General features: G+C 42.2%; 2 protein-coding genes across 7 annotated transcripts; one reads left to right on the forward strand and one right to left on the reverse strand.

The window, feature by feature from the left end:
• Positions 1 to 3: 3 nt before the first annotated feature.
• On the reverse strand, positions 4 to 9,812 carry Cdc14 (cell division cycle protein 14). Its single transcript, XM_089257242.1, has 8 exons — positions 9,388 to 9,812; positions 5,746 to 5,823; positions 5,404 to 5,669; positions 4,370 to 5,040; positions 3,557 to 4,309; positions 3,015 to 3,377; positions 2,002 to 2,099; positions 4 to 1,452 (listed from the first exon to the last, which is right to left on the reverse strand). The coding sequence occupies exons 2-8, from the start codon at positions 5,798 to 5,800 to the stop codon at positions 821 to 823; spliced, it is 2,838 nt and encodes a 945-aa protein (XP_089113368.1). The 5' UTR covers positions 5,801 to 5,823; positions 9,388 to 9,812; the 3' UTR covers positions 4 to 820.
• On the forward strand, positions 2,522 to 21,908 carry LanB1 (laminin subunit beta-1). 6 transcript variants are annotated; one of them, XM_089257239.1, is made up of 4 exons: positions 2,522 to 2,837; positions 15,615 to 15,689; positions 15,753 to 21,362; positions 21,574 to 21,908. In XM_089257239.1, exon 3 carries the CDS (start codon positions 15,977 to 15,979, stop codon positions 21,356 to 21,358), a length of 5,382 nt encoding a protein of 1,793 aa, XP_089113365.1. In that variant the 5' UTR covers positions 2,522 to 2,837; positions 15,615 to 15,689; positions 15,753 to 15,976; the 3' UTR covers positions 21,359 to 21,362; positions 21,574 to 21,908. The 6 variants fall into 6 exon arrangements, with proteins under 6 accessions (XP_089113365.1, XP_089113367.1, XP_030240255.1 ...); XM_089257241.1 differs by having other exon boundaries at positions 15,768 to 21,362; XM_030384395.2 differs by lacking the exon at positions 2,522 to 2,837 and adding an exon at positions 10,720 to 11,020.
• The last annotated feature ends 719 nt before the right edge of the window (positions 21,909 to 22,627 follow it).

A 22,627-nucleotide genomic window follows, 5' to 3' on the forward strand; every position in this document is an offset into this window, starting at 1 on the left:
TTCTTTGTTAACGTTGCACAACATTTTGGCCCAGGAAATGAAGCCGTAGTTTTTTATATTTCAAAACCCATAATATATAACTAATTAGTTGAACTTTGTTCAGCAAATATGAAATTACTGATTTTTAAATTCTGGCTACTTCTTCAACATGTAAATGAATAAAGAAAAAAATATTCACAAATTCTGAGAATGCCAAACTATTAGTTACCCTGCACTCAAAGTGTTGATATATTCATAAAAAAATATTACTATTTTTCTGGACAATTTTAAGAGCTTGTTCGAACTAATATAAAGTATTGCAAATAAAGTGTGTTTAGCTTTCAGTATTTGAAATTATTGTTGTATTAACATATTTAAACAAATAATATTAAACCCAATGCGCTTTTCTCAAATAACACTATGGTTCATTGCGCGATTCTGAAGTTCAAACTAAACTTTAATGTATGTATATCGAAATCTAAATCTATGTATAAACGTATATATATGCGCAGAGCCTAAACAAAGTAAATTGCGGGATTCTGAAATTCCAACTCAACTTTAATGACTAAATTTATATACATAACTGTTCATCTCTAGAGATTGAAGATATTTAGTAATCGGTTTCACAAATTCACATGCGGATTCGTTCCTCTTGCAACCAAATGTTGTATAGAAAAAAGAGATAATAGAAAAAACAACAACCAAGCCCAAGCCAAGCTGCTGAGTTATGTGGGTCTCGAATGTGTAAATTTTACTATTAATACTAAAAAATTTGTTTTACAAAATAGGTGCTAACAATAACAATTGCAGCAGCTGCTGCAGTTACCTGAGGCTATGCCATTTAGTAGCTAATCTTCTTGCGCAGCTTCAGATGCTGCTGTTGCTCACGCTCCGTGGTCAGGCGACTGGATACACGCGGGTGATGAGGATGATGCTGCTGCCAGGGCAACGTTGGCGGCTGCGTCGGTGTCGGTATGCCAGAGTTGGAGGCCGAGGTTGAGGCTGATGAACCTGATTCAGCAAAGATTCGACGCGACAGCCTGAAACTGCCACCTCCAAGGCTGGCCGTCGGTGTTCCGCTGTTGCTGTTGTATTTGCTGCTGCTGCCGCTATTGTTATTATTATTATTACTATTCAGATTTTGATTATTATTAGTATTATTGTTGTTGCTGTTGGTGTTATTGTTGCTTTTACTCATTGTTGAAGCGGCTGCTGCTGCTGCTGCTGCCGCTGCTGCTGTTGCTGCAGCAGCTGCAGCTGCAACACTCGTCTTGCGCAGCAATTTTGTATTATACTCATCGCATTTGTCCTTCTCGATGCGTGTGGAGCTAAGCGAACGCTTATTCCGTTTGCTGCCACCCAAGTGCTGCTGCTGCTGCTGCTGCTGCTGATCTTTGCTGTTGGCTGGCTGCTCGTCGCTGGTACGTCCATTGCCACTGTTCATGCTGGCCAACATGCTAAGACGGCTTGTGTCTGGGGGAGGTGTAGAAGAATGCGAATTACTCAAATTGCTGTTGCTGTTGTTGTTGCTATTGTTGTTGTTGTTGTTGTTGTTCAAGTTGGGTATCTTTGACTTGGCTGTTGTTGTAGTTGTTGCTATTGTTGTTGTTGTAGCTGTTGCTGCTGCATTTGCAGTCGTTGTGTTGTTGCAGGCAGCAGCTGGCAGCGGATTAGAGTTAAGATCAAGCGTAGCGGATGACGAACGCATCGCTACAGTGTAGCAACCACTGGTGATGCCGCTGCCACATGCAGCAGTGACCAATGTCGTCGCTGGTATCGCGGAGACATCACGATAATAGCGAGCGGTTGCCATTGTGCAAGCTTGAGTCGTCTGCTCTTCGGTTGCGCCGCAAACCACTTGCCCCGGCCGTTGATAGCGTATGCGTGAGCGACCCCTAAGCGTCATATGATGAAGCGAGCTGCGGGACAAGCTGCTGCGTACCGGCGGTATGGTTGCCGAGCTGCCAGCCCCACCGACACCACCAACACCACCCACACCACCGACACCGATGGGTATCTTACTTTCATTGATCGTTGCATAGGATTTCAATTGCTTATCGAGCACAGCAGCGGGCTGTTGTTCCTGTTGTTCCGCATTGCGTAGATGCTTCAATTCCATTCTGTCATTTGTGGACGGAGCAGGTGGGGGGGGGGGGGGGGGAGAAGGTCGGGGAATAAAGGGGAACGAAAGATTGTGAGCCCACAGCCAAGCACGAGAGACAATAGAGAAAGATTCACTTGTTGTAGAAGATACGCATCATAAGCTTAATCAGTACGCAGGAGCCAAAAAACAGTATACAAAATATGCCAAGGAGCAACAAAAACATAATCGCCAAACGTTAAACAAAAACGAAAAAAAAAATATATGTATTTATGTTCGTATAACCAAAAAATTATCGCAAGCTCAATCAATTTTGATTTCGATTTGTTTTTTTATTTTGTAAATTTTTGCATGCACAAACAAATTGTAAGACTAATTAATTGAAGGAAAGAATAATAAACAACAAATGTAAGTACATACTCAAAAATTCAATAAATCAAACATAAAAGAGAATTATTGGTAAAATTAGTGTTTGTTAACGAATTTATTAACTAGCCGGCCGAGCGAAAGCTATCGATAACAATTTATCGAAAACAAGTTCACTCTCACACCAGCTTCGTGTATGTGTGCAATAATAACGGTTAGCGAATGGGGCATACAATTAAAACTATACTAAAAAAAAACTTATATACAATCTTGGCAAAAGGTGCAAAGCGAACGAGGACACCAAAAAACGAGACGGGATTAAAAAATGCTACAAAAAATACTAGACGAGAATACAAAAAGCCGCTGCACAGTTCGAGCTTCAAAATCAAAAGTATGTATCGGTGTGTGTGTGTGTGTGTGTGTGTGTGTGTGTGTGTGTGTGTGTGTGTGTGTGTGTGTGTGTGTGTGTATGCATTGTGTAGCGCTGTTTAGTGTATCTGTGTGTGTGTGTGTGTTTGCGTCGGGAGGGACGGTTTTCTATTGGTGGGTACGATCGCTGGGCACTTACCTTTTGCTATAGATGGCCAGACTGCGTGTGCGGCTGGCCGTACTGGTTTGCATATTGTTGTTGTTGATGTTGTTGTTATTAGTGCTATTATTGTTACAATTATGCAGTGAGTTGTTTATATTAAAGTTGCTGTTGTTGTTGTTGTTGTTGTTGTTGTTGTTAAGGTTATGTGATGATGCTGTTGTTGTTGCTGTTGAAGACGCTGTTGCTGTTGTTACTGTTGCAGTGGCCGCTGTTGTCGGCGGTAAACAACTAACGGTTTTAAGAGCCAAAGGCGCTGACGTTGACACATTCACCACATTGTTGTTGTTGCGAAATGGCTGAGAACGTGCGCGTGTATGCCGTTGGATTGGATCCGAGTCACTGCAGTTAAATTACAGAGTATATTGTGTATTGAGTATAAAGTGTCTTCACAATGTACATGTATTTCTGTGCATAGAGGTCTGCATGGCCAAGTCATATAATCTTCGAATATAATCTTTGATTGGTGTGTCTTCACTCATGCAGACCTCTCTGTGTATATGTGTATAGCGAATACCCACCTGTTGTTGCTGTTCACAGCCCGCGAATGATGCCGTCGCAACGCCTTGATCTGATTCAGTTTGTCGCCCTGCGTTTGCATCTGCTTCTTCTCGAGCGCCGTCTGGGACATGCGCACGGACGATGCAATTGTATGGCGCGCTGCTTCAAAGACATTGCTGCTTGGCTTGCGCAGCTTCTTCTCTGTGCAGCTACCAGCCGGCTCCAGACTGCTGGCAATGGCGCTGCTATTACCACTGCTTGTGTTGCGCATGCTCCCAGGATTGACCAGGCGACGCAGCGAAGTGGCGATTACCGTGGGCTTGTTGGCATTCGACGGCGATTTGCGACGGCGTGTCGACATCGTATAGCTAGAGCCGAGTGTCTGTTCAGCGGGCGCACTAGCCGTGTCCGTATCATTATCGCTGGCATTGCAATTGGCTTCGTCCGTGGAATGATAGTGCAGCTCTTGCAGTTCCAGCTGCTGTTCGGATAGCTCCTCATCCGTTTGATCGCATCCCCCATCCAAGGTGTCTTGATCATGCAAATGCATTGTGTCCACACGCTGCGAGATGCGCTTCACCCGCGTCAGCAACAAGTCGACATGCTCAAAGGGATCCGATGTTGCCAACGGCACCGCCTTCTGCTCCTCCAACTCGTTCTTGGCCAGCTTCTCCTTCAGCTCAATACTGTAGATGCCATACTTGTGCTGTAAAATCGGCAAAGCCATGCGCCGACGCATCCGTTCGCCCTCTGACCACAGCCAGCTCTGCTTGCTGCAAGAAAAGAAAAATTAGTAACAAATTTATTCAATTTTCGAGCTCTTTAATCCTTACTCCTCCATCCATTGCTGCTGATGACCTATGACGGAGCCGGGGCGACAGAGGCGCAGCCAGGCAATCGCCTCTAGCGCCGTGAAGCCGTAATGCTTCATAATGTAGGCTCCGATTAGGCTGCCGGTGCGTCCCAGGCCCGCCTTGCAGTGCACCGCAATGGCGCCCTTTGTCGTCTCGCAGATGGACAAGAATTTCTTGAGTATCGTATCGCTGGGCGTGCTGCCATCGATAAAGAACAAGTCCCTATGCTCGAAGCCAGCATTCTCGAACGATGAGGCATGATAGACTTTGGCGTTTAGCCGAATAACTGTCGTCACATTGTTGTCCCTGAAGTAGGTGAAATAACGCTCTGGCGCATGGCACGGATAGCCATTGGGCAGAGTTTTCGATTTCTGGTGTGGTCCACAGAAGGCGATAAACTTTTGCGGCACTATCCAATTGAAATCCCCGTTCTCCACTCGCTCAAAGTACTCATACTCTTCCGCGTCAAAGTCGTTGAAGTTAAGGAAGCCCGCCTGCAGGCTCTTGTGTATGGCATTGAGACAGTCGAGCAGCGAGATCTTAAAGTTGCTGGGTCCGTAGCTCGCATCACAGAAGCGAGTATATGCCGGCACCTCGGGGCCCGCTAGCAATCTGTACGCCACATCGGGCGATTTATTCAGGTAAATTATCTGAAAATAATAATTTTAAACATTAATTTATATGCTTAATTACTCTATAAACATATACTATAATTCTACATATAAATACGGTTCCCTAGCATATACTGAATAAGGTCTCTATTGATGATGGCGTATCACATACTATTTTAGTATATATTATACTACTATAAGTATACATATATTGTATATTCAAACACTTTAAACTATTTCACAAGTTGTTTAGTTTGGACAAGTTACTATTATAATGATACCGTAAAGACCAGCGCATGTTCTCTAAACAAGATTTCAATTTGCGCCTTGAGAGGCGTTCAACCAAAGTGATATATTTATACTAGAAATATCATCAACCCAAATTGGAAAGGTTAAACTTACTGCATACGAACCAATCAGGTAGGCCGCATTGAGACGCTTAGCCGGATTCATGGAGGTGTAGTGCACGATTTTCTTGTTCGCGTGACTCTTGGCACTCAGTTTGCTGTTGAGCTTCATGCAGTACCGATACAGTATGCATATATTAAGTGGCCCGAAATCATTGTAAAAATTCTCATAGACAAACTCATCGTCTATGCTAAAGTAATGTGTGCTGGCCGTATTCTTTGGCTTGATATTCTTCTTAAATACCACAAAGAATAGGCGATCTAAAATGTACAAAGAAAGCGAATTAGACATAGGTCAAATAAATATCTCCACATCCAAATTTGTAATTTTAAATACCTTCTTTAAACTCTGTGGCACAAACCAACAAATCTGAATTGTCGTCTTCCAGCATTTTGGATGTGGATTTTGAGTAAACTGTAAAGACAAAGAAAAACCAATTGGTTAAGTTCTGTTTAAACTCTATGCTATATACTATACATCCTCAGCTATCTCATTCAGCAAACAAGATTCAATTATAGAGCGCCTTTTTTAGACCCAAGCCCACGCCTTGTATTCTCACCACAATACTTCCGCTTATTCCCAGCAACTTTTATTATTTTTATTTTTTTGCTATTTATCTCAAGCCAATAAAATCGCCCACCCTGCAAACTTTGCCTTAATTGAACAAAGTATATGCTGTTTTCTGCTAAAATATATCTATATCTACATCTGTATATATTGATGGTCGTAACCTATATTGAAATACTGGAGGAAAAAGAAGGCATGTGTTTTATTCGTTTTATACGAATTGGCCTGCTTAGCAGCCAAGAGGACAATGTCTGCGACGATGCCGCATTTTCCTTATTTGCCCCAGTTTTCCATTGAGACATGTGTGTGTGTGTGCTGTGTGTTGGATATGAGTTTATTGATATGCATAAAAGGCACGTAAGACACACAAATTTGTCGACATCCGCATCCTAATAAAAATAAATATATAACAGAGCAACGACTATTAAATACGCTTGCCAAGAAAACTAAATTTACGATATATGCATACGATATTCAATTGTTATAATGCTAAAAGTATCAAAAGAAACCAAATTTACAATATGTATATAAAACATATGCGAAATTTAAATTTTAAATAAATAGTATGGCAACTAAACAATATATATACATATGTATATCGTCTATGACATTGAATTATTATTTAATGAATAGTGTACCTTATTAACAGCAGTTAAGAGCTGCTTATTTGGCGAAGACAACTTTTGCCAGCCAATTGTACTCTAATTTGGATTTCCTGAATCACTTTCAATCGCGCCCACGATCATAGGCGAAACACGAAAGAACATCTAGCTTATTTGAATGCATATTTCTATCATATATTTTACGTGTTATATACACAATCGTTTATCAGCATTAAACTTTTCTTTCAAAAATGGCTTCCAAAAATGCTATGAAATTTACAATAGTCTATATCTGTTAAAAGAATCTAGCGGTTCGATTTTCAATTTAGAGTAATATAGAATATTTTAAGATTTCTTTATACCCATAGTAATGATTAGAAATATTTTATATGTGACATATAATAATTACAATACTCTCTTCACTCTTTACAAAAACAAAGTAGGGTATTCAAAATATAAATTTGATTTAACATTGCAGCATATCGAAGATGTACGACAAGCCCTTATAAATATCGATTGGAAAGCAATAAAGACGGAATGAAAAAACTTTTACTGACAGAAAAACAAAACAATTTTCAATAAACATATGAAACATGAGTTCGGGGCATAAACTCTTGACACAATAGTTGGGTACTACTAAAACGTTCTCCTTTTTTAGTCCTCAAGCAAGGCTAATGGTCGGGTATTGTGGGGCAGCAAAGTTTATGATGTTGGCCTGCCATGTCGGGGAATGTGTTTCGTCATGACCACATACATACATAAGCACGCAGCACACACATACACACTCATACAACAAGACCAACACTTTAATAACATTCGATTTTATGCAAATTTGTAACCTTTTGCTTAGTTACTCCAAAGAGCAGTTGGCGTGCCGTTAGGGAATTTTTTTTGTTTTCGTTCATAGTGAAGGGACCTACATTTCCTTTTCCGGATTTAAAGTTTAAAAGTCAAGAAAACAGAAACCTCAATGCATGCCACGTCAGGCAGGCAGTCAGACTGGGCAGGAGTTGGGGCAAATGCTCGAGCTAAAGATAGATTGCAATTAAAGTGAGAAACTACGAGCACAGGTGGGTCAGCGCATATGTATGTATATTTGCCTCTATATAAGACAGAAACAGACAATTTATGTAGTTCGGATATGAAAATAAAAATAGTACCGTATAGCTTCAAAGCGGTGCCATGGCCTGAAGAGGAATACAGGAACTTGATGAACTAACTATGTGCGTACAATATAGCCCAGCTAAGTCAGAAATATTATTTGAAGTATTGCCAGAATTATTGATAGTCTTACAAGGTATTTTAAGAGATTAGAATTGTAGGATATCTCTATAGTTATAAGCTTCTGATATTTTATATACACAAAAATATATTTGTTTTAGTGATTTAAATCCCTTATAAACTTATTGTAACAGTATTTCATATTGCAATACAAAATGATATAATATCACCATCAATATAACTAGATATATGTATGTTCTTTTTTATATTTTTTAAATATTATTCATTTTGAGTCATCGAATTTACAGGTTGTTTTTTATGTCAAATTCCTTTCAAAATTAAAATTAACATAGTTGTATATGCCTACAAATGCATACGTATGTATATACTCCCATACATCCATACAAACATGGATCTCATCAAACAAATTGCGCAGTGTTGGTAAATGAAAAACTTCTAACGGAAATTAGTGCTTCCAATACAAAGTTTACAATAGAGCGTACGCCTCGCTCTGAAATTCCAACGCGCCAAAACAAACACATGAAAAAGTATAAATACATATACACATACATGTCTATATACTTGCTTGCATACAAATGTAGCTGTATATGCACTCCACGTGACGACAACAAATCATATCAGTAAAAAGAAAAAACAATCACACACATATACATATGTGTGTACATATTTACTCACACACACAGAGATGTAGCGCTTATCGGTGGTCGCGGCATGTAAACATTAAAAAGGGGCGAGCAACACTCAGGCATCCACTTGCATTCATTGGCTTTGTAGTTAGAACTAAGCTGCACTAACAATAAGCATTCGAAACAATGTTTTTTAAATATAGAACTGTAAAATGACGTCACCTGCTAGCGACAATGGCAAACTACAACAACATCAAAATAAAAGCCACTCTCTGTTGTCAACGTAAAATGAATGGCGATGTTCGGCAGCGGCGCTTCACAGTTAGTTGTCAGTTTTTATTAAAAAAAAATATAAATAAATAAACGCCGAGGCCGAGGCAGAGATTTTTGCCGCGCACATAGCACACATACACACATACTAACGCGCACACAGAACCAAACAGAAAGCAATTCACAACTACAACAGCAATAGCAACAGCTTCTCCTATGGCTCCACTGCTCCCACAATGCTTACTATTGCCCACCACTGCGCATGCCGGACTCTCTCTTTCGCTCTCGCTCGCGCTCCCTCTCTCAAATGCTTAAAAGCTGATACGACTTATTCTCCCGCTCTCCTTCATTTACACTTGTTCATTTAGCTGCTTCTGCATGTGTATGCATGTGTGTATATGTGTTGGTGTTGTATTAATAAAAGCAACCAACGCATTTTTCTTCGTCCAACACAAAATGAAACTAAACGCGAAATATCGAAGAAGAAGAAGTAGCAAACGTCGCTCTGTATGCTATGGTACTGCGTAATCAATTTTTGGGGTATATTCGTAGTCATACTGGATTATATTTGTGATATTAGCTGGGCGGCGGGGAATCTTGTAACAGTTGCACAGTTGGCAGCCAGATTCAAATACATGTACAAATGTACGTGTGTAGCGCTGCGGACTCACCTAAATATTTTTGGGTGCTTATGTAGAGATATGCACAACGGGATGGGGCAGCAGCAACAGCGGCCTTAAGCACACCATAAAACTAGAAATTTTGGCTATAACAAAAAAATGGACTCCGCATAACACAGCACCGCACGATATCTATTTTTTTTTCTTTTTTTTTTTTTTGGTTAACTATTTAACGCGTTTTGAATGTGGGGGAGCTATACCGAATTTTGATGACAAATGTAACACATATAATTTTGTAGATTTGCTGCCGAGCTTAAAACATATTTAAATTTTGATTTGACGAGTGTTTCTTTTCTTCACTTTTTTATGTTTTCAAAAATCGTAACGATCTCTTGGAGAAAGTGCGACTAGCGCTCGAGTTCGCTTGCGATCGACTGCTCGGTATGAGCTCCAAAAGTGAACTGACAACTCGTTGCGGCGTTGGCGCTTTTTCCGTTGCATTTTGCTCTCTCTTTCGTACAGTCTCTGTGTGTGAGTGCCGCATTCACCCCGCTTGGCGCTAATAAATTCACCAATACTAATGCTCTGTTACAAGTTTACTGTCGCGCTCTCTCGTTGGCAGGGCTGCTAAAATTTGCATTGCCAACGCTTTTATACGACAGCGTTGCCAATCATTTAAAATATGTTTCACTCCTTTTAGTTTTAATGACAGTTAAATTTAAATTAAGAAAAATATTTTTTAAATGTATACAACTACAGTGGATATCAGTAAAACATATTCAAGAAAATAAAAAAATACTATAATAAGTAGTGCCACAAACAGAATTTTTAATGTATATACATATATGAATTGCCTGATAAACATGCTGATTGTGCATCGGGTACCAAACTCTTTCGCTCTCCAACACATGCAGTCGACAGAGAGAGGAGAGAGTTAAGTCGAATGCTCACGTTGAGTGTTTATATTTTGAGCAGTTCATTTTTGTTACTTGAGTGAATAATCGTGAACTTGTTGCATTGAGCATGTTGAGTTAGGTAGGTTGAGTGGAAATTGAAGTGTACCAAACTTGATTATCCTTTCTTCACTCTTCTATGTATGTAATATTAATTTCTGAACTTGTTAATAGATACAAAATTAATAAAATTCTATTCAATAAATTTATTAAAGACTTACACTTCAATTACATTAGATTATGGTACAAGTCGTAGCGCATAGACCTACATGCAATCACTTACTTCAGTTCAGCAGGTACAGACAGATTGTAGAGTGTATGGGCCACTTTATGACTTCATCTCTGCACCGTCGCATACTCTTATACAGGCGATCGCTCTTGAGCTCTCGCTCAAAAGTATCTACCATACGCTTGGCAGGCCGCATAACAATCCGCTCGCTCAGTAACGAGTGTGGATCTTTGGTGAACGGACGGGTTTTTCGGTAGTCCCGGTTTTTCTTTCGCCGTCCTCTGATTGTCTTGGAAAATATCTTCTTCTTGTGCATGTGTGAGTGTGTTTGTGTGCTCCCTTTAAGTTTATAAAAAGAAGTTGAAAAGTGTTTGCTGTGGCAGCACTACCAGCAACAACAACAACAACAGAAATTGTGTAGTGTTTGTTGTTTTCTTGTGTATAACAGAAAATGTTGTATTAAAAGTGCAAGGAATTGGAGTGGGAGCTGTGCCATAGCCTGGTAAGTAAGCTAAACGTGTTAAATTGTTCTACACTACTTAACTGTAAATTCATATACAAATTTCAAAGTTGTACGCACTTTGAAGTACGCAGCTGTTATTGTTGTTGTTGTTGCCTGCGTTTATCTGTTATGTTCCGTTTGTTGTTACTTCTTTTTTTTCTGCTTTCGTCTTCTACTTCTCTGCATCCGCTGTTACTCTCGCTGCTCTCGTGTGTGTGTGTGTGAGTGCGTGTGTTTTTTACTGCAAGAGTTATCGCTAGGCCGAGATTTGTACTCTAAAAAAAAATTATTTATTTTATTTGTCACAGCAAAAACTTACAATGTAAAGCACATGAATTCTTTCGGATTATATGCGACTTGTAACATGATGCCTCATACCCAAATCCATTTGAGAATGTCTTGCCTTGCATATAGTATGCACATAGCTGGCGAGGGTAGCTCAAATTGTTTTCGCATCTGAATTTTCGGGCTTAAAATATTTTTTGTGTATGTCATTTTTAGAAATACAATAAAAATATATAATATGTTTTGTATAAAAATTTAAAAATAATAAAATTCTTCAAAAGAAATATATGCTTTTATGTTTATACAAATATGTATGCATATAAAAAAATCCCCAAAAGCAAAACAAAATGTTCCCTTTGAAAATACGTATATCTACATATGTATTAGAATGAATGTATTATGTAGTCGACTTCTTCTATAAGTAGTTAAACAAAAACCACAATAAATCTTATACAGCGAAGTCAGACGAAAAAGTCTTCGTATAAATAAGTAATATAAGAGCAAACATATCTTTAAGCTTTCATACCAAGACAGATGTCATTCAGTGATATACTTATTGAGCCACCCTCGCATATTTTTTAATGCTCATATGTACATGTATATTATGTGTATATGTGTACGTGCCTGTGTGCACATACATATATGCAATGCATTTTGCACTAGGCAAGGAATAGCGCATTAAAAGCTAAGCAAATTGTCTTGCAACGAGGTTATTAATTAAACTTAGCTTAAGTCGGGCCGATCTGTACAGGAAAGATATAGTTAACTAACTGTGCATTTCTATATATATGTATATATCTATCTATCTGCATGTGGGCAGGACTTAGTTCAGGCCTAATAATAGTTTTGCCGTCGCATGCATGATCTCATTTTACATTTGGGTTGGCAGATGGAGAGAGAAACATCGATAGAGAGAGATAGGGAGAGGGAGTGAGGGAAGTTCCACACATGTTCTCCATAAGTGAAATCATTTCCAGCCAGCTGAGGATGTGTGGTCAATAAGCAGCGCGCTCTGATGGAATTGAAAATATAAACATGGCAAAGCTAAGCAAACATTCAGATAAGCAAAATTTTATGAACTTGTCAATACATACAATTGTAGATATATATGCATATACATATATCTATGTATATATATTGTGGAGTAAGACAGCTATAGACAAAGCAAACGACAATTTGAAGTCAAATTTCGAACGTTGCCTGCTTCACTTTGGGACTCACTGAATATTTTGTGCAATAGGTGTTTTATATTTTATTCTATTTGATTCCAGGAATATGCTTGAGATAAGTACGATTTTTGTTACCCATCAGCAAAAAAAATTATCTTTGATGATCATGATATTCAGATCTCTTAGGAAGGCATTCAAGCATTTGATAAAAAGCTTTAATATAAAAGAATATTACTTATTCATAGGAGGGAAACTATTGTAAAATATATTAGCCTAGCTCTATAGCAAATTTCTAATGGTCATAAATCCACTATATATTTATGGTCTTGAATATGGATCCATATCAATCCTCTATCAATTCTGTTATATTAAATATAATAGTATCTCCCCAACTGCCACGCCCATATCAGAAGTAAATTACAGGGTAATTCTAGCTCCATCATTTCATTCTGCCTTATGCCGGACTTATGTTTATTCAATACCAATTCATAAACAAACACAAGCACATCTCACAGAATTTATCTCTGTGCATCATTGTGTCTGTGTGTATCTCTATGTCTGTGTGTGTGTTTGGTAAATTAACGTTTTGTTTAGTTCCTCGATTATTTGTTTATTTTCCAGTCCGCCTTTTTTGTGCTTTTTGTGTTGCGCCCCAAACGAAACTGAAATTAACAGAAAGGCAAAAGAGCAAAAAATAAAAGATTCTTTCGGCAATTAAAGGCGGGCAACAGGAAAGTTGAATTCACTGTTTATCAGATACACTGAAATCAACTGTGTTATCTGAGTACGGGTTAAACTATGCAAAAATGGTTGCAGAAAAGGTCAAGGCGGGGGTGTATTATTATAGAAATATTTACTTTGCTGCAAATTGAAAGACTTGAAGAAATGAGGAGTTTATGTATGTATACGCCATGGCAATTTCTACTTTGATATATAGACTTTACTGGAAATACTGAATGATAATCTAGAATTGCCAAACTAGTAAGGATTCCAGATAGCGGCTGGTGCTAATTGGCTTATTTAATCCTTTTTGATTTTTAATTTTTCCCTCTAAAGTTATAAGACTCAATAGAATATGCTTCATATAAAAAGCCTTTATATAAGACATTGAAAAATAAAAGCCCAGCATATATTGCATAAATATAAGGGTGTTTAATGTAAAAAACAAATACAAACATTCAAATAAAATTGTCACTAAAAATGTATTTTTACTTCTTTTTAATCGTTGTCTAAGAAAAAACTTCTAGGAAATATAATTTTATATAAATTTATAAAATATATAACTTTTTAAAATTAAACCCAAATAATTAAACAATTACATCAAAATTATATAACTAACTTATAAACTTACTCTATATTATCTATCAAAGCTTCATTCATTTATGTTACAGAATCAAAGCCATATTTATGCTATCCACTTCTTAGTGTATAGAATCCGTTAATGGTCTAGGCATAACGCTCACACGCACGCTTACATTCCCACACACTTACTCCAGACAATCGCAGAGCTATAAACATATAGTATACAATAGTTCAGGCATCTGTGAATGAACTCTTATCGGTTCCATGTCGCACTCGAAATTACAAAATAGTCGTGCAGGCTCTTTTAAAAAATACTAGAGAGTGTGGGAGAAGAAGAAAGAAAGAGTGTGAGAGAGAGAGAGAGAGAGAGAGAGAGAGAAGAGGAGTATGTGTGTGGGAGAGAGATCGAGAGAGAGAGAGAGAGAGAGGAGGAGTATGTGTGTGGGAGAGAGATCGAGAGAGAGAGAGGACAACAGAGCGAGTGCTTGTCTTGCATCGCGTTGAGTTCATCCCAATCCCTATCAATGGCCACATCAAAGGCAAAAGTTTTTGACTTATGCCAGCTTATCTCGAGCCGTTGTCGCTGCCGCTGGCGCCGCCGCTGCTTCAGCTGCTGCTGTCGAGTCTTTAGCACAGTTTCCATTTAATTTAGTTGCGTGTCCCATGAAACATGGAACTTGGCTGATAAGAATATAGACCCAGATTCAATAGGACTGAAGCTTAACACAATTTCAGACAAGTAAATAAAATAGTGTAAAATATATATTTAGAGCATAGACTAAAAGACATTCCGACGAATACTTATATTGATTAAAAATTTATAATAAGAAATACATATAAAGTTAGAGTTATATAATTACTTATTTCGTTTATTTCTATTCAAATAGAGGAATTTTTAATATCATTCTGCAGAGTAAAAGTTTTTTTTTTTATTTTAATATTTTAATATAAAAATATGCTTACTAGACATATTTTAGAGTATAATAATATATCTGAGCACATATTTTTAATGCACATATAATAAATAAATTTATACTTGATTCTTATACATTTAATAAAAATTAAGAAAATGTGTCCCTTATAAACATATGTATATTTCATATATATTATTCTAGTTTAAATATTTTATTTATTGAACTTCTTGAAGGAATTAAACTTCTATGAGCAATTGAAAACTATTTGAACTCCGATAATATCCATTAAATTTTATATGAAACTCACTAGTGTGATCCAAACAATAGTTGCTCTACAAAAGAGAATCATTCAAAGCTAATGAGCTCATAAACATTATTATATTCAAATGTGCATACACATATATATGTATGTTATAGTAGTATATATATATTATAGTATAATAATATCTGTATGTTTGTATACAGTACACTCTCTAACAAGTACAACTCTTTTTAATGTTTTCACTGTGTGACACTTGAGGCAGCTGTGTCTAAAAATAATCATCATCTTTGGTTGAGCATTTAGTACATGTCTTAAATGCTGATAAACACCAGTCACCAGGCAACAACGGATTGTATATAAATATATACATATATACACATACACATATTGTTTATCGCCCTAAAGTCGAACTTATGTGTGCTCAGATTCATTCACATTTAGCTTGGAGAAGACTTTGGCTGGCGCTCAGTTGGTGCGTAAAAGTCGTTGGGTACGGACGCTTCTCCATTTCGGGGGTCGAATCTACTTATGTAGGAGTTCAAGCAATAAAAACTATATACATTTATATAAATAATATTCGAGCTGTTGGGAAACTGTTGATAAGAGTTGCAGTTGAGAAGAAATAATTCAAATTCTAGTTTGTTTTTGTTTTTTCTTTCCAGTGCACAGATAAGCTGCAGCTAGAGAATCGAGGCAAAATGAGTGCCCAGCACTCATAGGAAGGAAGTTAAGGACGAGTAAGTATGAGCAGCATACAGATATACACATATATCTCGAGATAAGCTAATAAACTGAATTAGAAATTCTTCCTTTAGCTTATCCACGTGGTCTACATTCTGTAAAGGAAATCGAACGAAAGCTGATTAAGAAACGGAGCCGGAAGCGCTCTAGTGGAACACGACCCAAAGCACCGAAGGCAGACGAGCCAACGAGCGAGACAAGCGCTCAACGAGAGAGCGTGAGCGAGAGAGCGAGTGAGAGGGAGAGGGAGAGAGATCGAGCAAGATCTACCGAGCCATAAGCAATGTCGCTGCGCAGCGGCCTTATCGCGGTTTTCTTTGTGCTCGCCGTAGTCCAGCAGCTGGAGGCGCAGCGTTTGCCACAGTCGCAGCCGCCGCACGGACGTCGCGAGCGCCCGCGCAATCCGCCACGGCAATATGTGAAGACGCATCCGTGCGAGCGTTCCTCTTGCTATCCGGCAACGGGAAATCTTTTGATTGGACGCGAGAATCGTTTGACGGCCAGTTCCACGTGCGGTTTGAAACAGCCGGAACGCTTCTGTATCCTATCCCATTTGGAGGACAAGAAGTGTTTCCTGTGCGACTCGCGAGATGAGACACGCCATGATCCGTACAAGAATCATCGCATTGGACAGATCATCTATAAGACCAAACCGGGCACCAATATACCCACCTGGTGGCAGTCCGAGAATGGCAAAGAGAATGTCACATTGCAATTGGATCTGGAAGCGGAATTTCATTTCACCCATTTGATCATCACGTTCACCACGTTCCGGCCGGCGGCTATGTACATTGAGCGTAGCTTTGACTTTGGCCAGACGTGGCATGTGTATCGCTACTTTGCCTACGATTGCGCTGAATCCTTTCCGGGCGTGCCAACCATACTTCATAATATAACCGATGTGATGTGCACGTCGCGCTACTCCTCGGTGGAGCCGTCGCGCAATGGCGAGGTCATATTCCGTGTGCTGCCGCCGAACATCAATGTGTCCGATCCGTATGCGGAGCATGTGCAGAACCAGCTGAAGATGACAAATCTGCGCATCCGGATGACCAAGCTGCACAAGCTGGGCGACAATCTGCTCGACAATCGTCTGGAGAACGAGGAGAAATACTACTACGGCATCTCGAACATGGTGGTGCGTGGCTCGTGCTCCTGCTACGGCCACGCCTCACAGTGTTTGCCGCTGGACGATGTGATTACCAATGACTATGAGATGGTGCACGGACGCTGCGAGTGCACCCACAACACAAAGGGTCTCAACTGCGAGACCTGCGAGGACTTCTACAACGATCTGCCCTGGAAGCCGGCCTTTGGCAAGCAGACGAATGCGTGCAAGAAATGCGAGTGCAATGGACACGCCGTCAGCTGTCATTTCGATGAGGCGATGTTCGTGGCCTCCGGACATGTGTCGGGCGGCTTCTGTGACAATTGCCTGCACAACACCCAGGGCCAGCACTGTGAGGAGTGCATGGCGTTCTTCTATCGCGACCCATCGGAGCCGCTGAGCAGCCCCAATGTGTGCAGGCCGTGCGATTGTGATCCCGACGGTTCCTTGGACGAGGGTATTTGCGATTCGGTCAACGATCCAGAGAACGGCATCGAGGCTGGGGCCTGTCATTGCAAGAAGAATGTGACGGGACGTCGCTGCGATAGGTGCAAGGATGGCTTCTGGAATCTGGATCCCAACAATCCCGAGGGCTGCGAGGAATGCACCTGCAATATACTGGGCACTGTCAATAACTCCGGCTGTAATATGCACACCGGGGAGTGTCAGTGCAAGCGCCTGGTCACCGGCAAGGACTGCAATCAATGTCAACCGGAAACGTTTGGACTCTCCGAATCTGAGGATGGCTGCACGCTGTGCAATTGCGATACGGGCGGCTCCTATGACAACTACTGTGACGTGTTGACGGGCCAGTGCCGTTGCCGCTCCCACATGACCGGACGCACTTGCTCGCAGCCCAAGCAGAACTACTACATACCCGATCTGCATGTTGTGCACGATGCCGAGGTGGCCGACATGTGCATCACCTATAGCAACAATGGCACCTGCACCAATGTGCTGCAGGCGCCGCCCTCGGGCCACGCCCCCGACTTTACGGGCATTGGCTTTACGCGTGTGCCAGAGAACTCCGAGATGATCATCACTGTGGACGATATCCCACGCTCGATGCCTTACGACGTGCTCATTCGCTATCAGTCCACGTCCCGCAACGACTGGGAAGATGCCTTCATCACGCTGGTGCGTCCCGATGAGATCGATCCCCAGGGCGAATGCGCTGAGGCCATCCAGTCGCCCATAACAGAGACCCGTGTGCCGTTCACATTGCCCGAGCGCGACCGCCAGGTGGTTGCGCTCCACGATGTCTGCCTGGAGGCGGGCAAGGTCTACAAGTTCCGTATTTTGTTTGAGCACCGGCGCCACAACGAGGACAATCCCACGGCCACCATATTGGTGGACTCGCTGACCCTGATACCACGCATCGAGGTGACGCCCATCTTCCATGGCTCGCCCGTGGCGGATCTGCGCCTGCGCGAATACATCAACATGAACTGTAATCAGTCGCTGTACGACATGCGCTACAAGGACCACACCTCGGCCATATGCCGCGACCTGGAGCAGGACGTGAGCACGTACATCTATGACGGCGCCAGCATGTGCAACTGCAATCCCACCGGCTCGCTGAGCAAGGTGTGCGACGCCAACGGCGGCTTCTGCCAGTGCAAGCCGAACGTGGTGGGTAGGCAGTGCGATCAGTGCGCCCCGGGCACCTACGGCTTCGGGCCGGAGGGCTGTCAGTCGTGCGACTGCAACAGCATTGGCAGCAAGGACAACAACTGCGATCTGCTGACCGGCCAGTGCGCCTGCCATCCGAACACCTATGGGCGCGAGTGCAATCAGTGCCAGCCGGGCTATTGGAACTTCCCCGCGTGCCGCGTCTGCGAATGCAACGGTCATGCGTCCGTGTGCGATCCGCTGACTGGGCAGTGCATCAATTGCCAGGACTCGACAGATGGCTTCAACTGCGACACCTGCTTGGATGGCTACTACGGTGATCCGTTGCTGGGCAGCGAGATCGGCTGCCGTGCCTGCCGCTGTCCGGACACCATGGCCAGTGGCATGTCGCATGCCGATGGCTGTTCCCTGGACACGCGCAACAACAACATGCTGTGCAACTGCCAGGACGGCTATGCGGGCGCGCGCTGTGAGATTTGCGCCGATAATTACTTTGGCAGTCCGGAGTCGGGCGGCAGCTGCTCCAAGTGCGACTGCAGCAACAATATCGATCCCTACGAGACCGGCAACTGCGATCGCCAGACAGGCGCCTGCCTCAAGTGCTTGTACGATACGACGGGCGAGCATTGTGAGCTCTGCCGGGATGGCTACCACGGCGATGCACTGCAGCAGAACTGCCGACCCTGCGAATGCGATTTCCTGGGCACCAACAAGACTCTGGCGCACTGCGACCGCTTCACCGGCCAGTGTCCCTGCCTGCCCAATGTCCAGGGGCTGTTGTGCAACGAGTGCGCTGTCAATCACTGGAAGATCGGCTCCGGCGAGGGCTGCGAGCCGTGCAATTGTGACGCCATCGGCGCCGTGCAGGAGCAGTGCCATAGCTTCACCGGCCAGTGCGAGTGCAAGCCTGGCTTTGGCGGACGGGCGTGCAATCAGTGCCAGGCGCACTTCTGGGGCAATCCCAACGAGAAGTGCCAGCCATGTGAATGCAATCAATTTGGCTCCGCCGACTATCAGTGCGATCGGGAGACGGGTCAATGTGTGTGTCACGAGGGCATCGGCGGCTACAAGTGCAATGAGTGTGCCCGCGGCTATCTGGGTCAGTTCCCGCATTGCGCACCATGCGGCGAATGCTTCAACAACTGGGACATCATACTGAAGGCTTTGGATGAGGCCACTCAGGCAACCATACTGCGTGCCAAGGAGATCAAACAGGTGGGCGCAACGGGCGCCTACACCACCGAGTTCAGTGAGTTGGACAAGAAGCTCCAGCACATACGGGATCTGTTGCAGAACACCTCGGTCAGTCTGCAGGACATTGATCAATTGGATGCGGCTGCCCAGACCTTGAGGACGAAGCTTGTCAACTCGCATCAGAAGCTCAGCGACACCGAAGTTAAGCTGGATGAGATCTACAACTCGCTCAGTGTGTCCGCCGTGGAGCTGGAGGGTCTGCAGAATCATTCGCGTCTCGTGCAGCAACTGTCGCGTGAGCTCAAAGAGAACGGCATTGAGCTGCAGGAGTCGAACATTGAGGGCGCCCTGAATCTAACCCGACATGCTTACCAGCGCGTCAGCAGCCTGGCAGCTGTCAAGGATGAGGCAAGGGAGCTGGCATCCAACACGGAGCGCAACTGCAAGCGCGTCGAGACACTGAGCAACAAGATTAAGGACGAGACCGATGCCATAGCGAATAATGATAAAACCATAGCCGATTATCGTGCAGAGCTGAGTGTTTTGACTTCCCAAATTCCGGAACTCAACAATCAGGTGTGCGGCAAGCCGGGCGATCCCTGCGATAATCTCTGCGGCGGTGCTGGATGCGGCAAATGCGGCGGCTTCCTCTCCTGCGAGAATGGCGCACGTGCCCATTCCGAGGAAGCTCTCAAGTTGGCCAAGAACACGGAGGCGGCCATCACTAGCAAAAAGGATGCAGCGGATCAGACCATTCGCGCTCTGACCCAGGCCAAACTGAATGCCTCGGAGGCATATCAGAAGGCCCAGCTTGGATTTATGAGATCGGAAAAATATCTAAACCAGACCGATGAGAGCATCAAGGTGGCAGTGAAGCTATTCGAAGAGGTCAATGACTTTTTGCAGAATAAGACGGCATTACCTTCGGAGAGCAAGCTATTGGCACAGGACACCCTGCAGCTGGACCTGACGCTCGATCCCAAAGAGATCGAATCGCTGGGCGTGAAGATCAACGATGCTGTCTCCTCGCTGAAGAACGTCGAGGCGATCATATACAAAACACGACCCGATCTAAATAACGTCAACGATTTACAGGCCACGGCCAATAATACCAAAGCGACGGCCGATGAAATCTTGAAGGAGGCCAATTTGGTGGTCGAGAATCTGGAGGCGGCCAGTGAGTCCCAAGGCAAGGCCCAGAACGCTATACAGCAGGCCAATAGCAACATTGAGCTCGCCGACGAAGATCTCCAGCAAATCGATCTGGAGACCAAGGAGGCCGAATCGCCAGCAAATAAAACCGCACAGCAGGTCGAGAATTTGGCCCTCAAGGTGCAGAATCTGCAGAAGAATATACTGAAAAACGAAATGGATGCCCAGCAGATAACCGAGCAGGCGAATCGTGTCAAGCAGGATGCGATCGGGGCACGTGGCGAGGCCAGCAATCTGCAGTTCTCCACCAGTGCCACCAATCAAACGCTCACGGATCGCGCCAACCGATCAGAGCATGCGCGAGAGCGCGCCAAGCTTCTGCTGCAGCGCGCATCCAAGCTGACGGTGGACACCAACGAGAAGCTCGCCGAGCTCAACTTGCTGCAGAGCACCTACCTGGACAAGAACAAGCAGCTGCAGAAACTGGAAATGTCCATACAGCCGCTGAACGAGCAGCTCAACATCTATCTGCGCAATATTCAGGAAAATGCCGATCGCTTCCGGCAGTGCACAGTTTAAAGAGGTATGTTGGTGTGTGAGTGTGTATAATGACTGAAAATAACCGACTAGACTATACTCTGACTTATAGTAAATCATCATGTAAAGACAGTATAGAGTGGAAGCTTTCCTAGAATGTCTCCAAAAATATTATGTTCGATTGGAAGCATTGACGACAAACTTAAATATTCATATACTCTATCTCTCTCTCTCCCTCTTACAAATTTTCATTGCAGTTGCAAGCCCAGCGGCCAGCTCAACCATTGCCATATTTTATGAACAAATGCGTAATGCAGCATCAGCAGCAACAGCAGCAGCAGCAGCCGCAGCATCAACAGCAACAGGAACAGCAAATGCAACAAGTTATTTTTATTTAACGCTGTTAAGTGTAACCGTTACGTTTTGTACTATAAGCAATCAATGTTAAATGCAATATTCATTTCAAATTTATGCCATTTTTATTGAGCTAAGTTTTTTCTTAATCCTACATACAACAAAGAATTAAATGAATACAATATTTTTGTAATGCGACCAACTAAATACAAAATACAATAAATATAATTAAAATACATACTACTTAAAACCAAAAACAATTAAACAAAATATCCTTGTTTTATTTCGAAAAGTAGGGAAGTTGTTAGAAGAGCATAAATCCCTTTCAATTTCATTATATTAGAATCGCATTAGTTTGCTGCACACATTCATCTACATATGTATATATGTATGTACACATATTTATATATACACATATCAATTTGTTTATTTGCACGCCATGGCAAAGCATAATAAATAATACTATATATTAAAACGCTGCCAGTTGGAGGTTTGTCATTTCGTTTTGTTGCAGCTCTTCTCCGCATCGGTTGCAGTTCTTGTTTTGATTGTTCATTTCATAAGTTACAAGTTTTAACATTCTTTCATTGTGAAAAATTACTGTAAAAAATGCTACAATTATTAAGCTCTTAACTGACAACCATGGATAGGCGACATGTGTACTCGGGCAGGAATTCTGCAGGTATTGAAGCAATTTTTACTTAAATCATTTTCTGACAAAAGTTCACCGTAAACTAATAGTTACAAATTAATATATATTTACTATATATCTATTTACTATAAAGTTCATTCATAGGCGAATTTTAAAATGGTTTTGTTTATCTACGGAAAGGGTATGGACAGAAGAGTGTTAATAAATTGAACTTGTTATAGCTGTTGAGATTCAGCTTAGCTTGGTCACACTTTTTTGCAATTGGCTTCGATAGTTTCGACAAGGTGAATTAATAATGCCAAAAA

Source organism: Drosophila navojoa, chromosome 3, assembly GCF_054131105.1.
Source record: "Drosophila navojoa isolate 15081-1374.11 chromosome 3, UAZ_NAV_1.0, whole genome shotgun sequence".
In the NCBI taxonomy this organism is placed as follows: Eukaryota; Metazoa; Arthropoda; class Insecta; order Diptera; family Drosophilidae; genus Drosophila; species Drosophila navojoa.

Coding starts and splice junctions, on each gene's coding strand:
- LanB1 (XM_089257239.1), top strand. CDS start 15,977: ATGTCGCTGCGCAGCGGCCTTATCGCGGTTTTCTTTGTGCTCGCCGTA.
- Cdc14 (XM_089257242.1), bottom strand. CDS start 5,800: ATGCTGGAAGACGACAATTCAGATTTGTTGGTTTGTGCCACAGAGTTT. Junction 5,670..5,745: donor TGCCACAGAGTTTAAAGAAG/GTATTTAAAATT, acceptor TGTACATTTTAG/ATCGCCTATTCTTTGTGGTA. Junction 2,100..3,014: donor CTGGCCATCTATAGCAAAAG/GTAAGTGCCCAG, acceptor CACAAATGACAG/AATGGAATTGAAGCATCTAC.